The 17,484-nt window shown below is 40.2% G+C and overlaps 1 protein-coding gene across 1 annotated transcript in view; it reads left to right on the top strand.

Annotated features, from left to right (window-relative positions):
* Positions 1-17,484, top strand: part of LIX1 (limb and CNS expressed 1) — a 54,050-nt gene that overhangs the window by 8,424 nt on the left and 28,142 nt on the right. Inside the window, exon 2 of the mRNA XM_049858137.1 lies at positions 10,611-10,774. Within this exon, the coding sequence (XP_049714094.1) occupies positions 10,611-10,774 (164 nt within the window). The remainder of the gene's footprint in view (positions 1-10,610; positions 10,775-17,484) is intronic.

Below are 17,484 nucleotides of genomic sequence, written 5' to 3'. Positions count from 1 at the left end.
TATGTAAGGCATAAAGTATTTTTTATATATATCTAGATTTATAATGGACCTTTAGGATCCCTTTTTGTAAGCAGAAAACCCTGGTGGTGTAGTGGTTAAGAGCTACGGCTGCTAACCATGAGGTCGGCTGTTCGAATCCACCAGGCACTCCTTGGAAACTATGGGGCAGCTCTACTCTGTCATACAGGGTCGCGATGAATCAGAATCAACTTGAGGGCAACAGGCAACAAGTGACTGTCAGAATTCTAAGCAGGGTTTGTCTCATACTAGGTAACTGAACTGAGCAGTGAATTATATTATTTTTGCTTTCCTGAAGTATAAGCAGTTATTAATCACAAATTTGAAATAAAAGTTGCTTCCTCTCTCTGTACTTTTTACTAAATGTTAGCATCCATCATTAGAAAGTGAAAGACCAGGGCAAAAACTCATTGTCAGAGACCTAAATACTTAGAGGAACACCAACAATTAGTGTAACAGAATACACTTATGGTGAGTAGATATGATTTTAATTGGGCAGCGTCACTGGAACTTCTTGAGAAGGCCCCTCAAAGAAAGGACTGTGAAAAGGGACTATATGGGTCATTGATATGTTAATTTCCCAAAAGATAACATCAAAGCACTGGGCAGGTTACAGAAACAGTCTCCAAGGACAAGCCATACATCCTAACACAACCTCTAGTCAGATTCTAGAGTTCCTGCTTCTCAAAGCTGGCTGCACATAGATAATTTTACAAAAGAACCCAATGCCTTAGGTGAAATGTCTCTGCTAAGCTGCTTACTAAGCTATTGTTTTACCTAAAGGTGACTCCAGGGAACCAGTTCCTTCAACATTTAAAAAGGATGACCTAAAAATCTGGATTCTGGGAGAATCAAAATGATTTTCTTACCATGTTTTCAATTTTCAAGATATGTAGGATTTCAACCATCTATTTTCTGGTTACTACAAAGCTTTGACTTTATCAGTGAGTGGTATCAAATGAGCTCTCTTACGTCAATCTCTGAACTTGTCACATATTTTGGAAATAAATTAAATAGCATAAAGTGTTCAATTAGAGAATTTTCAGACTTGCAGACTATTTTTAGGATATTCCGTAATTTAGAATATTCGGTTTCCAATCCACAGTTAGATTCAAAGATAGAGTACCCAAACGTATAATCATGCCTTTTTCTTTCTTCCTTCACCACCTCTAACTATAAATATTAGCTAACACTCTAGTGCTTACTATGTGTGAAGCTCTATTCTAAATATTTTCCATTTTAAGCCTTATAGCAACCATATGGTATATGTGAATCGACTTGAATGGTAACTGGATCAAATCATACAGGTACTCCATTTTGCAGATGAGGGAACTGAGGCACAAAGAGGTTAGGTATCTTGTAGCTGGTAAATGGTAGAGACAGGATTTAAGCCCAGGCAAGCTTGGCTCCAGAGTCTATGCTTTTAACCACCAAGTTAACTGCCTGCCTATTGATAAAAGATGGAGAAATGAGATACAGTAAGCCTGTTGTTATAGTGCCTGTATTTGAGGATTCTTCTATAACATACTCCGTAGTGTGTGGGGCATTTAAATTCTTTACATCTCAGACTTTCCGTATGAAAACAGAGATTATGTGTCCCCCTCAGCATGTCCATAATGTCCAACCTGTAAAACTGAAAATATAATAATATACATGACAAACTCTAAATTTTTAGAATAAAATCCCTCTGAGTGTCCAGTTACTGATATTTTTCTCTGAAGGGGCTTCATGCTGTTTCCAAGCTGCAGAAGGAGCAATCTCCTGCTCACTTCATCGACTACCCACTTCTCATGGGTTTTCTGCCCAGGCTTTTCCAAAAAAAAAAGTCCTGTGTTGGGGTAACATAGATGTACAAGAGCAACCACACATTCACTCCGAGTGACGGGGCCCTGCTCTAATGACTCATGGCTCCACCTGTACATGGATGGAGTCACCACAGGCAACACGACACCCTGGGCAAGTGCAAGCAACTAGGAACTCTGTGCTCCATCCTTTCTCTCCCACCTGGGTAAAGTTAGGCTACCAAAAGGGTGAGGTTCTTTTCCAGTTATTAAGAGAAACCAAGACTTCTAGTCTATCTTTCGCCAAATAGTATGCTTTCCCTGATGGTACTCTTTCCTGTCACTCAGCTCAAGCATAATTGTTTCTCTTACTCTTCTCGTCAAATGTCACTCTCACTCCTTTGGGATCACAATTTCCTCCATTCCTCTATCCCTATCTAGGTCTCATTCCTCTGAAGTGCATTGCTTAGGAACTCTTTCGATGCAGTCTTTTTCCTAACCTTTTCAGCCCACACTCATCTACTTTTCCTCTTGCATAAATTTTATAACTGCCATAAATTTTTAAGCTTTAAATATTACTTTCAAATTATCTCTGTTCTACAATTTAGTACTCTTAATATTTGTCCACTAATTATATTTTGAATATATTATTTCTCCAATCAAATTATAAATCTCTGTGGGCAGAGGCCTGTCTTGAACTTATTACTCCATACCATGAAGGTCAGGGTTGACATATATACCACACCTGGGCCACATTCCTGGTTGATTACGATGTTCTGTTTCACAAACCCCAGAAGCTACTTCCCAATCCTTTTCAACAGAGTGCTCCAGGCAGCAACATAATTTGATTCGAATTGGCAGTCTGAGACATCCCCATTTGGGGTTTTCATTTTTTTTTTTTTAGTTAACTGTGAAGATAAAACCCAAGCAAAGAAGCAACCAGCAATCGCGTTGTCTAGTCTGAGGAGGCTTCATCTTTCTGCATAGACCCCTACCATCTGTAGTTGGGACTTAGATGCTGCCACCACATCCATCCTTGGGGGCATCATGGCAGTTCATACAGGAAATCTTCTATTCCAGAAGGAACTCCTAACTTCTCCATGTCTCGTACTGACTTTACTTATCTTCTAAGCTTTCATTTAATTGCACTCAAACTGTTTGGATTATGTTGAGTTTTCTTACATTCCACATAAATTCAATAACTGCTTCTAAGTAAAGAGCCCTATCTAGGATACCAAGGAGGCTGCAGAGAAGAACAAACCAGAGTCCCTGTGCTCTAGGATCTAATGTCTGCTGGAAAGAGAAGGCACACCCATACCGCAGAGTTTAATAACAGAAAAGTGTAGTCTATAAGATGAATTGTTACCACAAGTTGTTTCATTCCTCTGGCCAGAAGGAAGTCCAGACAAGTCTGACTTGATAAATTTAGCCAGGAGCACCACGTCCATTTTATTAGCACGGTTTACAGGAGATTAAGTGCTAAGACACAGAGCCAGTAACGGAATTAAAGCTGGAAAAAAGGAGGCCCCTGTGGGATGGAGTGGGTGAGTACAGTGTGATGGAGAAGGCGGTATTTCCTCTGAAAAATGGGAGTAAAGGAGATGGATGGAGAGGAGGATGGGGGCAGAAATAGCACTCAAAGTACGAACAAAGGCACAGATGAGAAATAAGTACCATGTGTTTGGGGACAAGTAAAGAGCCTATTCTGGTTGATGCAGATAGAAGGTTTCTGCTGGAGAGGGTCAGAGGATGGAGAGCTAAGGTGCTCCACACTGCCTAGCATCTACATCAGTCAGCTACCTGTGTGAAAACCCTGCTGCTGAACATTATAAGCTGAAAGAATGATTGAAAAGGGGGAAGATGAAAACCTTATTTATAAAAAGTGTGTTTGGAGATCTAATAACCACTCTGAAAACATTTGTTGTGTTCAAATTCCAAAACACAGTGAAGAACACGGCCACACTAATGTCTATATACCTGTTTCCATCGAGTTGATTCTGACTCACAGCGACCCTGCAGGATAGAATAGAACTGCCCCAGAGGGTTTCCAAGGAGCGGCTGCTGGGTTCCAACTGCTGACCTTTTGGTTAGCAGCTGAGCTCTATACAACATAGCAAATTGTCATGTTGTTGATACACAACATAGCCAAACTGCCAAAGTGGTCTTTTGCTTGTGTCTGAGAAAGCAATTTGAGGCAGAGGAATGGATTAAGAAGTTTATGCAAAGTCAATTCAGAGATAAATTGCTTTCTTTACTCTCAGATGTTATAAGCAGATTGGAGTCACAAAGGGAACTGGATTTCATCTGTTGTTCCTAGGATCTCCCCAAAATGCTCTCTCCTTCCACTCCCTCTCACACCCCCAGCCTCAGACATTTAATCTTCTATTTCTTTATAATAATTTTACAGGTTAAACATTAGTTATCTTGGCAAAGGCAAGACCAAAAGATGGCCTATGAGTGTTAAACCCTGGACCAGAAGGGCTGTTCAGCTCAGCTTGCCCTGACTCTTGAATCAGCCAAATTGTTACCCATCTGCATTGCCCAGGTTTCCAGCTGAGGCTTCACTGCCAGCTCCACGTCTGGGGTCCAGATTCGCTCTGGATGATCAATTTATCTTGCCCTGGCTGTGGGTAAAGTCCTTTTCCCTTAGTGACCACTGAGACAGAATAGACACTTTTCAAAAGGAACTGTATTAAGAAACCTTGGGTGAAAAACTGCATAACCAAAAATAATATACTGCAGACCCTGAAGTGGCTGAACTCAGCATAATCAGGCAGACAGACCTTGGCTTTTCCTCACGCCCCTCTGCCGAGGAACCTGCTTGAAGCTCCTCATCAGTCTTTGGTCCTTTCCTCTTGTGCTGTCTCATTTAAAAGAGGGAGCTGAAATGGTAGGCTCAGTCAGAGCCCCTTAGGAGGCACACAGTTGGTGGGTATTTACAACATTGCTCTAAACCAGAGCAAAGTGTTGGCTGAAGACTGATCATCAGGATGCCTGTGTATATGAACACAGACTTCACATTCGGTGTAGTGACAGTCTCAGACTGGAAACATGTTGTCTTAGTCAGGGTTTTCTAAAGAAACAGAACCCATAAGTCTATCTGTGTGTGTGTGTGTGTATATATATATATATATACAGATACATGTATATACACACACACACAGACATATATATATATATATGCAGAGAGAGGAGAGTGTCAGTTCCTAGGTGGCACAAGCAGTTAAGCGCTAGACTACTAACCCACCGAGAGGCACCTAGCTAAAAAGCCCTGGCAATATACTTCCAAAAGGTCTCAGCCTTGAAAACCCTATGGAACAGTTCTACTGCGCAATACATGGGGTCACCGTGAACCAGAATCGACTCAATGCTCAGTGGTAACTGGTACTGGAGACATACATACATACGCCCCTTGGAAACTCTATGGGGCAGTTCTACTCTGTCCTATAGGGTCGCTACAAGTTGGAATGGACTCGACGGCAACGGGTTAAGTTTTTGGTTTGTATACATATACATGTATATATGTATACATAGAAAGAGATTTATTTTAAGGAATTGACTCACGTAATTGTGGCGAAGCTGGCAAATCCAAAATGTATATTTAGGTCAGGTGCAGGCTGGAGATTGCTGCAGTCTTATGTCCCAAAATCCCTAGGTCAGGCAACATTCGAATAGAGGTAATTATTAACTAAGTTGGAATTACAGGTCCAGGCATCAGGGGAGTGATTTGGGAGCTGTCAGCATATGTTATGGTAGTTGACATAGAGATAGATTTTGTCATTCAAGGAGCGCAGTTAAGATAGACGTGAAACTATTATAAGATTTTGAGAAATAGTATAAACTGAGAAGAACACATACTTTTGTGATTACGAGGGCGGGAGGGAGGGTGGGAGAGGGTTTTTTACTGATTAATTAGTAGATAAGAACTGCTTTAGGTGAAGGGAAGGACAATACTCAATACATGGAAGGTCAGCTCAACTGGACTGGACCAAAAGCAAAGAAGTTTCTGGAATAAACTGAATACTTGAAAGGTCAGCGGAGCAAGGGCGGGGGTTTGGGGACTATGGCTTAAGGGGACTTCTAAGTCAATTGGCAAAATCATTCTATTATGAAAACATTCTGCATCCCACTTTGAAATGTGGCATCTGGGGTCTTAAATGCTAACAAGCAGCCATCTAAGATGCATCAATTGGTCTCAACCCACCTCGATCAAAGGAGAATGAAGAATACCAAGGTCACACAATAACTAAGAGCCCAAGAGACAGAAAGGGCCACATGAACTACAGACTTACATCATCCTGAGACCAGAAGAACTAGATGGTGCCCAGCTACAACCGATGACTGCCCTGGCAGGGAGCACAACAGAGTACTCCTGAGGGAGCAGGAGATCAGTGGGATGCCGACCCCAAATTCTCACAAAAAGACCAGACTTAATGGTCTGACTGAGACTAGAGGAATCCCGGCAGTCATGGTCCCCAAACCTTCTGTTGGCCCAGGACAGGAACCATTCCCGAAGACAACTCAGCAGACATGAAAGGGACTGGACAGTGGGTAGGAGACAGATGCTGATGAAGAGTGAGCTAATTATATCAGGTGGACACTTGAGACTGTGTTGGCATCTCCTGTCTGGAGGGGGGATGGGAGGATAGAGAGAGTTGGAAGCTGGCAAAATTGTCACAAAAGGAGAGACTGGAAGGGCTGACACATTAGGGGGAGAGCAAGTGGGAGAACAGAGTAAGGTGTATATAAACTTATATGTGACAGTCTGACTTGATTTGTAAATGTTCACTTGAAGCTCAATAAATGTTAATAAAAAAAAAAAAAGATAGAAGTGAAAGAAGACAAGATTCTCACGTAAACCATCGTGGGGGTGATCCGAGAAAGAGAAGTCCACAAAAGACTGAGGATAGAGAGACACATAATCAGGAAGAAATACTGCCACAAAAGCCTAGGGAGATGAGAATTTCTAGAAGAAATTGATGCAGCTAAGAGGTCAGGTAAACAAGGACTGAAAATTAGGAGTTGGTGGTATTTGCCAGAGTAGTCTCAGTGGAATAATGTAGCAGTAACCCTGGTCATGGTGGGTTAAAGAATGAATGGAAGATAAGGAAGTAGAGACAGTCAATTCTTTCCAGAATCCTGGCTATCATGGGAAAATTGTAATAATGGTAGCCAGAAATAATGCCAAGGTTGAGTGTTCAGTTTAATTGAGTGATTCATTCATTGTTTTGAGCATGCTTATGACTGCTGAGAAGGATCGAGGAAAGAGGAAACATCGAAAAACAGAATATCAAGGGAATGACTAATAGAAAAATGCCCAGGAGAAGCAGCACAAATTCATTTGAGACTGGAGGAGATAAGGTGGAGTTGGGCCTTTGTACATATGGGTTCCTGGATGTAGGGATGGAAATCACACAGTTGGTAGCCCAAGTTTATGCTGTAACATGGAAGGCAGGATCATCTGCTGAGCACTGAAAATACAACTGTAGCTAAAGACTAAAATGTGTAGCGAGGCCCATCCTCAAACTTGGGTGGTTTTCTTCAGTAGTACTTGACCCTCTGCTTACATTTTCTTTAAAATTGTCATGAGCCTTATTGATGCTGCTTCAAGAAAATAGAAGAGCATGTGTTCATAAAAAAGCATCCTCTGCTACACCGACCTTTGGAATTCCAAACAGCCAGCTGGGCTTCTTCCTGCTGCACTCCATCCATCTCATTTTGCAGTCGACAAGAGGAGATAGAGATAGAAAGATGGATTGTGTGTGTGCGTGTCCACATGTTGCGCTCTTTAGGGGTGATGACATACACTGGGCCACAGAAATCTTCCAATTTTGCAGAATGAAGAGTCTGAAAACTGCTCCTTTTGTTTATGCAGAAATTTTACTTAGTATGTACGTTTGAACTCTTTAATCCAAATAGTTTTATGCACCAAAATTCTGGTATTCATTCTACCTAGATAATCATGAGTCTGCATTTTCCTACTCCAGTTCTCAGCTGAACATCATTCAACAATGAATTAAATATAGGAGGATAACGGCCCTTGTTGATTAGCAAAGCAATAGGCAGTTTGCTTTGGTTTCAGGCTTCAATCTTTAAGACACCTCCCTTGAATTCTGGAGATCAACTACAAGTAGAAATCTTTGTTTTCTTGGGGGTGGGAGGGAGAGGAGGAGGGCAGAAATACAGTCTAGAAAATAATAGTTCTATTTTGGGAGCCCTGGTGGCACAGTGGTTAAGAGCTCAGCTGCTAACCAAAAGGTTGGCAGTTCAAATCCACCAGCCGCTCCTTGGAAACCATATGAGGCAGTTCTACTCTGTCCTACAGGAATCAATTCAATGGCAAGGAGTTTTTAGCTCTATTTTGAGTACATCAATGGGTATAAAATATTGTTTCCAATAATTCTGAATGAATGCAAAAGCTCTGTAATGACCAATTCGCAACTTGACCATGTCAACATGTATTTCATTGATTGATTCAGTTATCCCCTCTGGCAGTCTTACATTCTCAGTTTCTTTCCCAAAACACTTAAATACTAAAACAGTGCAGTTTTTGTTTTTTTTAATATACACAGGCAGCCAATCCTTTGGGAGTCTTGAGAATCTGCTTGAATTACATACTCTGAAGCTGATCGATGTCCTAGGGATGAGTTACAGGAGCCAGGCATTCTAGTAGCAGCTTAGAAAGGGTTGTGTGAAGTTTTTACCTCCAGGTCAAACTCTGTGACCCTTCTGACTCCCTGAAAAATATTAAAGCCTAGCATTTTGAAGCATGTCTATTAATGTTTTCAGGATGACTTAGATGCAAAGGGCATAGACACCATGTTACGTGAAGCATGTTTGAAAGAATAAAGACTATTTAATCTGGAACTTGGGGAACATGAGAAATCTCTATGACTATATGGTACTTTTGCGTGCAAGTGAGAAACACCATTTCAAAAAGACTTAAGGGAAAAGCAGATGTGTTGGGTCAGATAACTCACAAGTCCAACCAAGAATCCTGGAGTTTGGGGTTAAACTGCGTCATCAGAACTTAGTTTTTCTCTATCTCTTGGTACAAGGCTTCTTCGTGTTGGCTTTTTTCCCAGCCAGGTTTCCCCTTGCCTGTGGCAATGCCACACTTACTATCTATGCCTCTGATACCATATTGAAAAAAAGGGAAGTTTGTTTCATAGCATTTCCAACAAAAGTCCTATACTCATGGGCTCTAAATGGCTTTTTGTTATTGTTAGGTGCCATCAAGTCATTTCCTACACATAGCGATCCTATAGGACAAAGTAGAACTGCCCCATAGGGTTTCCAAGGAGTGGTTGGTGGATTTGAACTGCTGACTTTTTGGTTAGTAGCCAAGCTCTTAACCACTATGCCATCAGGGCTCCCTAAATGGCTTGGCCTTGGTCAAATCCCCCTACCCTAGCCCTCAAAGACCACATGGTTGAAGGAAAATTGGTTCTTCAATGAAAACTTTTGTGTTATTACCATGAGGGAATTCCTGGGTGGTGAAAATGGTTAACCTGCTCAGCTGTTAACTGAAAGATTGGAAGTTTGAGTCCAACCAGAGGTCCCTTAGAAGAAAGCTCTGGAAATCTACTTCCAAATAAATCAGTTATTGAAAACTCTATGGCGCATAGTCCTACTCTGACACACACAGGGTCACTGTAAGTGAGAATCAACTTGACGGCAACTGTTTTTTTTTTTTAATCCTCCACAAGATTGGATGCAAATGCCAGGGCAGGCAAAAAGAATAGATGTCCTAACCTGCCTTCAAATATGTGATGGGCTTTCATGGGGATGAAGGTATAAACATCTCTAAGGCACCTGAGAAGAGAAGTAGACCTGCTGTATCAACCTTTCAGGAAACCAGATTGTAGCTCAGTCCAAAGAAGGACCTTTTCATAGCTAGAACCATTAGCAGCTGAAATGGGCTGCCTCAAGATGCACCAAGTACCAGGTCCATCCACATGTCAGGCCCAGGCCAGATGGGCAGCTGTCACAAGTGCTATGCAAAAAATTCCTGCATTAGGCAGAGCTTTACCTACACGACCTGTAAGGCCTCTTTGGCGTCTATGATTCTATTATCCTTGTTAATTTCCACAATTCAATTTGCAGTACAGGATAAACAAACCAACCTAATTTGATCTGGAACTTCTACAGGCTATCACAGGTCATTTAATCTAAAACATATGGCTGTAGCCATTACTATGTTTTCTGAAGTCATCTAACAGACCTTGTCTTTAACAAGACCTCCATGTTATTAGTTTCACTCATGCCTTTTTCTAGCCTCCTGCTTATTCCACAATTGCCTTTCATTCTCCTTTACACTGGGGTGGAGGAAGAATGAAAGTGTTTTCTTCTTTATGCCTTTCTCCTCTGAAATCTTATGAGTCCCCATTAAATCACATTGCTTACATCCCAATTTGGCTTCCACTCTGCAGGTTTAAATCTCAGAAATAGGAGAGGGGGCCATGAATAATTACAGCTCTGGACAAATTTCATTAAGGCAAATTTTCAAAGGAGGAAGAGGGAGATGTTTAAAATTTGATATTAAAAATTAATTTATAAAGTAACTTTAATATACTGCAATGTCATTAGCATTGTGGTATCAAAACCACTTGAGTCTTGCTCTTGAAGAAATACACACACGTGCTAAAATACTATATGCTTCGTTCACAGCTGCAAGCATGCCTGCCATTCATTTTCCACTCTGCTCAAACTGGAATTGACATGTTACAGAATCCAGCCTGCAAGTAAAATTTTGTTGTTGCCAGGGTGTGTCCATCCTTAATAACTGATGATTTCTCTTGTCTTTTTCAGTGAATGTTGTGTCGATGTTACAGGAATTTTGGGAAAGCAAGCAGCAACAGAGGGCTGCCTTCCCAAGTGAAGGCGTGGTGGTCTATGAGTCGCTGCCATCTCCTGGACCTCCCTTTGTGAGCTATGTGACCCTCCCAGGGGGAAGCTGTTTTGGCAACTTTCAGGTAAGAGGCAATGGTCAATTTGTCAGTGAAAGTTAATTGGGTTAAAATTAGAGTAAACCAATAATCTGACAGAGACTGGAGGAACTCCCGAAACTATGGCCTGCAGACGCACTGTAAACCCAGAACAGAAATTACTCCTGAAGCCCACTCTTCAGACAAAGATTAGACAGGAATATAGAACAAAATATAATACATGTGAGAAATGTGCTTTTTAGTTCCATCAGATATATAAGACCAAATGGGCAGCTCCTGTCCAAAAGCAGGATGAGAAGCAGAAAGGGGCAGGAACTGATAGAATGGACACAGGGAATCCGGGGTGGAAAGGGGGAGTGTGCTGTCACATTGTAGGAATTGCAACTAATGTCCCAAACAATATGTGTATAAATTTTTGAATGAGAAATTAACTTGGGCTGTAAACTTTCACCTAAAGCACAATTAAAAAAATAAATAAAATAAGGGTAAACATTTTTTATAAAAAGGTAACACTATAAGTTTTTCTGGTTATAGTGAAAAACGTTGTGCCATGTCCATATTCCAGTCAGAAGTTTCAATTTTTTTAAATAGATATATTTCATATTAGGATGTCACCTGATATTTTTCATGGAAAATTAATTTTATAACACATCATCTTATTTGGCAGATAACTCTTGTTTTCTTTCCTTCAAAATATTCTGGAATAAAACTTACAGAACAGGAAGCTATGGCAAGGCCTGTCCATCAGGACACACACTGGTGCTCACATTAAACATCTCTACTTGCATGAACTTTGTAATCAAATACTAACCAATCTGCTATACAACCAAAGCATAAGCCTACAGCAAAGTGTTCACAATCACAGGGCTAGGATTCGGGCGCCTGAGCTAAGCTTAAGTTCTACCTTTGACTAACTGTAGACCCTTAACTTCCAGATTTTCTCAACTTTGATGTGGGGAATAATACCCCTGGGATGGGTTGCGAGTCATATGAAATTACATACAATGTGTTTAGCATGGCATCTGGTACATAGTAGGTATTTTGAGTATTGGTGTTATCGTTATAATAAAGACCCTTCCAATGGTTTAATCTTTATCATGTTTATGTATATGAAGGGGTGTAAATGATGATACATTTCTAGTTGTACAGCTACTCATACAAAAACATTTGCCCGTATGAATCACCAACATCTGGTTACCTAGTGTGTGCAACAAATAGTCATTGATTGACTCAGAAATGTCCAGCATTGGGCCAAGTACTGGAGATATGATCCTTACCCTGAGGAAATCAGCGTACAAAAAACAAAAAAACAGTAATTACATAGAGTTATATTAGAGGGTCAATAAAACCACAAAGGAAGGAACTTCTGAGTTTACCAGTGCCCTTTGTAAGTACCCCTTTAATGTAGTAAATGACCTCTCAATTTTCAGTAACTGGCAGAGATATTTGATTTATAGCTCATGGACATTGTGAAACATAAACAATCAAGTTTCCCTCTTAGTTTTAACTACTAAGAAAGCCAGAGCCAAATTTTCAGTGTATCTCTCTGTTGTACAAGTATACAGAACTTAATGTCATATAATTTTTAAGACTAACCTCATACCTGGTGTTATTTGATATTTACACTTTTATTTTCATGTTAATCTTATTGCCTCACTCATTCATTTTATCCTGTTACATGACAAGATATACATTTATATTGCCCCAAACCCTTTTTGGAGGGTGGGAAGGGTATAATTTAATAAATAGACCCAAATAACCATGTCTGCTTGAGGGGCGGCAAAGAAGGATTCATGAGGAGGGCAAAGGCAAGCTAAGACTTGAGATTCGTGGTATCTTTGCCAGCAGAAAAGGAGGAGAAGACATTCTAGGCTTAAGGAATGGTGCATTCAAAGGCACAGAGCAAGAGGAACCCTTCCAGAATTGTGTGAGTGTGTGTGGCAGGGAAATCGTGGGAGATGATGTTTAGATGACATTATACCATAAAGGATCTTCATGCCTTGCAAAGGAGAACAGGTTTTATTCTACGTAAAATCAAAACCCCTGAAGAATTCCGAACATAGAGTGATATAGTCAAAGGTGTTGCAGAAAGGTGATTCTGGCAGTAGTACGAAGATGGTGTAAAGCTAAATGATGCTGATGGCCAAGAGGCCAACAGGAAGGTGAGCAATAAGTGCCTGTGGAGTTGAGCTGCATACACAATATATTTAGGAGGTAAGAGTAAAAGGATTTCATTAGGTACAGGAATTAAGATGATGCCTCAGCTCTGCCTTTGGCCACTGGACAAAGAACACAGGAGAAGTAGGAGCAGGTGTGTGGGAACTGGTGACAGAGTCAATGTGAAGTGCTTGGAAGCCCTCCAGGCAGAGATGTACAACAGGTCACTGAATGTATGTCCTAAAGCTCAGAAGGGAGATCTGGGCTATATTTCTACATTTCACATACTTGAAGCCATGGCCGCAGGCACTGCTGTCCAAAGAAAAGGTATGGAATGAGAAGATCAGGGAGTGCTCTTAGGAATAGTCTTTGTATGAAGATAAAAAAGGATTTCTCTAAAAAGTCTGAAAATTACGCAGGAAGAGCTAAAGAACCACAAGAAAAAGTTTATGGAAACCAAGGGATGTGACATCTCAAGAGTGAGGATGCAGTGAGCTGGTGTCCATCGCAGAACAGAGGTCCAATGAGTTGAAGGCAAAGGCCTTGATAACCTTCAGACGACTAACTTCAGTGAAGAGAAAGGGATGAAAGTCAGGTTACAGAAGGTTAGAGGGTAAGTAGTGGCTTAGAAGTGGAGATAGTATCTTTCAATAAGGATTTACATGGTGTCTATTCTTGTGTTCAGCATTGTTTGGGAATATAGAAAAATTATAAGACATGATCCTTGCCTTCAAATAGCTTTTAGACCCTTGGAGAATGGGGGAGAAATCATGTTCCAGTCAAATTGTAATCAGTGGCTTCCAGACATCTAAGCCATAAGTAAGGCTGGGAAGGATAACTGAGCCACAGGATTCAAACAGTTCTCAAATAGCTTGCAACAATGGGCCAGAATCAACAAGATGAACTGAATTTAGAATGTAAAACACCAAAAGAAGTTCTCAACATTGAATTAAGGTGGTAAACTTCAGACATTCCTCAATCTCCTCTCTAGTCTAAAATGCCTTAAAACATCAAAGATACATTTTTAAATAAGGAAATTTACAATACTACTGGAAAACAAGGAAGGCTGCCATTGAAACAGCTGAACTTTCAAAGCAATTCTGAGATAAAAGGAAGTAGAAGCAAATTATTAGGTGCAAAAATACCACAGTCTAAACATGTACAGGAGAAATACACTGTGAAGGTAAAGAGCTAGAGAAACTCCAGATGAACAAATACCAAGAGGAGGATGGGGCCCTGGGGCAATCTTAACCGTAATTAAAGAACTGCTTTCATAATGGTATAGCCTACCCAGTCAGTCAGGTCCTGCTTCTCCCTACCCTGAGCAGTGGTCAGCAGTGGATTGCAACTTCTGATTAATAGAAGTAAATTGCCTGGTGGGGATCACTTTGAGTGTGGGCCTAGGAGCCACAGAACCGAGCTTGATGTAACTCCAGACACAAAAGACAAGGATAAGGAGCAGAGAAAGGAGAAGAAAGGCAGCTCTCCTCTTATTCTCGCAATTGAAGAAGGGGTTCTCCCACCCACCCATGCCTACAGGTTCATTCTTGAGCATTCTAAAACGAAGCTTGCCGGTCAATACCCCCTGCCCACTCGTACAGAGCTCCCAGAAGCCCTCCCCTTCAGGGGAGATCTCCTGGAGAAACGGACCTACTTGACCACAGAGGAAGCTCTTGCCAGCCACCTAAACTAATCCACTTCTTTGTTCATTAATGCCAGTGGGCTAAGGATCACCAAACATTTGTGGGAAACCAAAAGCATAAGAGAAAACATTAAGGCAAGGAAACAAAAGAACAGAAATAGTTCAAGTGGTAGAGAACAAAAGAGAGCACGACAACGAATATCCTCAGACAAATTTGAGAGGATATTTATTCTTAAAACAGCTACAAATAAGGAGCAAGCAGGTGGCAAGAAATTTTAAAATACAACAGCCGAATTATAGCAACAAAAACATTAAAAGAGGGAAAATAGCTGAGTGGATATAAGCAATAGCCAAATTAGTAATTTGGAAAAGAAAGTGGATCTAGAATTTAGAGAAAAGGTAAAGAGATGGAAAAAAACAGTACAGGCGATGCAGGGATAATGCTGGTAAAGCAGAAAGAGTTTTAGGAAGGACAGAAATAGAGGATACGAAATAAATAATAGTGATTTTCTTTAAGTTAAAGAAAAGCACATGGTTTCAGATTGAAAGGAACTGCCAATTTCAACACAGATTCATGACAAAAGAATCATAGAGCTCTTCAAAATTTCTATCATTGAGGGACTTAGGCACAGCATTTTGTTTATGAGTCAGAGGTTTTTTTTGTTTTTTTGATGCTTTGATGCTGCATTTGTATAGCAATCTTACTATAGGTTTTTTGTTTTTTGACCCAGATTGAACATATATTTTGAATAGCTTTCGGGCAGCTGATGGAATGGAGGGGGAAACTGGCAAACCAGGTCAACAAAACCAAAAACTGTAAAAGATAAATAAGAAAGACAAATCTTTGGCATTTCTGATTAAGAAAAAAAAATAATACATTGACCATACTCAGAATTCAAGAAGGGATACAATCACAGGAGTGTAATATAAGAGTACTATATAAACCATTATATTTTAAAACTATGAAAATTTAGATGCTGTAGAAGATTTTCTGGGAACTCTTCTGTAAGTCTTTTTTTTTTTTTTTTCCAAAATAAAAAGCAAAAACAAAGGTTTCAGTTGTTCCTCATTGTCTTCTTATTAAAGTCTAAATTCTTTACTCTGGCAACAGACTATACAATTGACCCCACCCTTTCCTTGCAGCCAATCTCCCCACATCCCTCTTCTGACACCCTATGCTTTAGCCTAACTGTTCCTCATCCGCACCTTGACCTCTTCTAACTCTTCCTATATGCACTCTGAGACCTATTCATGAAGTATAGTTGCCATCTTCTCTTTGTTTCTAAACCCTGCCCATCTTCCAGGAGTCCACTCAAATATCACATTCTTCATGAATTTTCCCTGAATCTCCCTGCTAGAAATCTCTACCTCCTCTAATTTCCCAAAGCAGTTATCTCTGTTTCCTTATGCTAAAGTTACTTATGTGCATGTTCTGTCTTTAATAAAAGTCTCTTAGGGTTAGGGTCTGTATCTTTATTTCCCTAAGACTCTCAGCACTGTGGTTTTCATGTAGTAAGCACCTAACAAATTTTGTTTAATGAAGAGCGAAATGAATGAATGACAGATCCCAAAACCAAATGAAATTAACATTTGTCCATTCTTGTTATAATCAATAGTCAATTCAGATGTTTCACATGAGTCTACAAGATGGTGCTCCAGGAAAGAAAAGCAAACAACACTAAAAGCAGCCGACATTATGTTCATATCTGTGGTTAAAGTTTTGGAAGTAGAATGAATTTGAAAGTATTGACTAAAAAGACCTTTTACTTCTCTCTGGATTTAATTTTTGCCCCCACCTGCCTCCATGACGATGAATAACCAAGATATGGCCATATATATTCATGCCCAGGCATGTGTTATGGTTGTTCATATGTAAAAAATACATGCATTACAATCTGTCTAGACTACAATGCATTTGAAAGATCAGTGAATAGACCTGGAAAGCATGAGTCAAAGAAATTCTGGTGTTCTCATTTTTGGTTTTGGTTTTTGCTGCCTTGAGAATTATGAATCTCTCAATTGTCTCATAAATTTCTAACCAAGATGATAAGACTTCTCTTAGGTAGTACATTCAACATCCTCCTCATGGTCTTTAAAAAATACAAAACAAAATGAAAAAACTGAAGTCTTCAGCAGGGAGGCCTCTTGGTGATTTCTCTGATCATTTCAGGGTCTCCTTTTCCTTATGTTTAAGTCATCATATACTAAAGTTCTCTGGAGGACTGTTAACATCCTTGCTTAAAAAGATCCAGAATTTCCTGAATCAAATATGTTTTGAAAATGTGTTTGGGTTATTGGCTGCCAAATCTGGCCCTTGACCCATATGGCCCTCCAAAATATGATTTGAGAAAAGAAAACCAGGGGAAAAAGAAAAAGAAAGGCTCTCCTAAAGCAATGTCCTTACACTGTGCTTCCTCAGTTCAGAAACCATCTTAAACGCTATTTTCACCATATAACATTTCATCATGTTTTCGTCAGCAGCTGGTCTGTAACAGCATACATTCTCATTCCTGCAATGCCTTTCACATAATCAAATGTCACCCCTGTGCATTGCAAATCATTTCACGATGGATTATTAATGCCAAGACCATGTGCAGAGACATGGAGAAACCATTATGCCAGCAGTAGCTTTCTTACTGAGCCATGGACATCACCTCCAGTGGTGCCAAGTAATTGAAAATACTTGAAGTGGAGTATGGGACTGGATTGCAGGATTAATCCCTCTGGTTTCAGGCAGTTTCATGAAAGCTGTAAGAGATCATGCTCATTCATTCTTTAGAAAAATGGTATTCTGACTGGGCTTTAGTTTTCTGATTAATCAAAGGAAAGCAGTCAAAAGACCCTGATGGACACAAACCACAGGTTTTTTTTGCAAAGAAACCTCCCATTGAAGTAAATGGGAGGCTTTTGTCCATGAAGACTAATTAAAGAATTTTCA

Source organism: Elephas maximus, chromosome 2, assembly GCF_024166365.1.
Source record: "Elephas maximus indicus isolate mEleMax1 chromosome 2, mEleMax1 primary haplotype, whole genome shotgun sequence".
Classification (NCBI taxonomy): Eukaryota; Metazoa; Chordata; class Mammalia; order Proboscidea; family Elephantidae; genus Elephas; species Elephas maximus.
The sequence above is the reverse complement of the archived record's forward strand: the minus strand, read 5'-3'. Positions and strand labels throughout refer to the sequence as shown.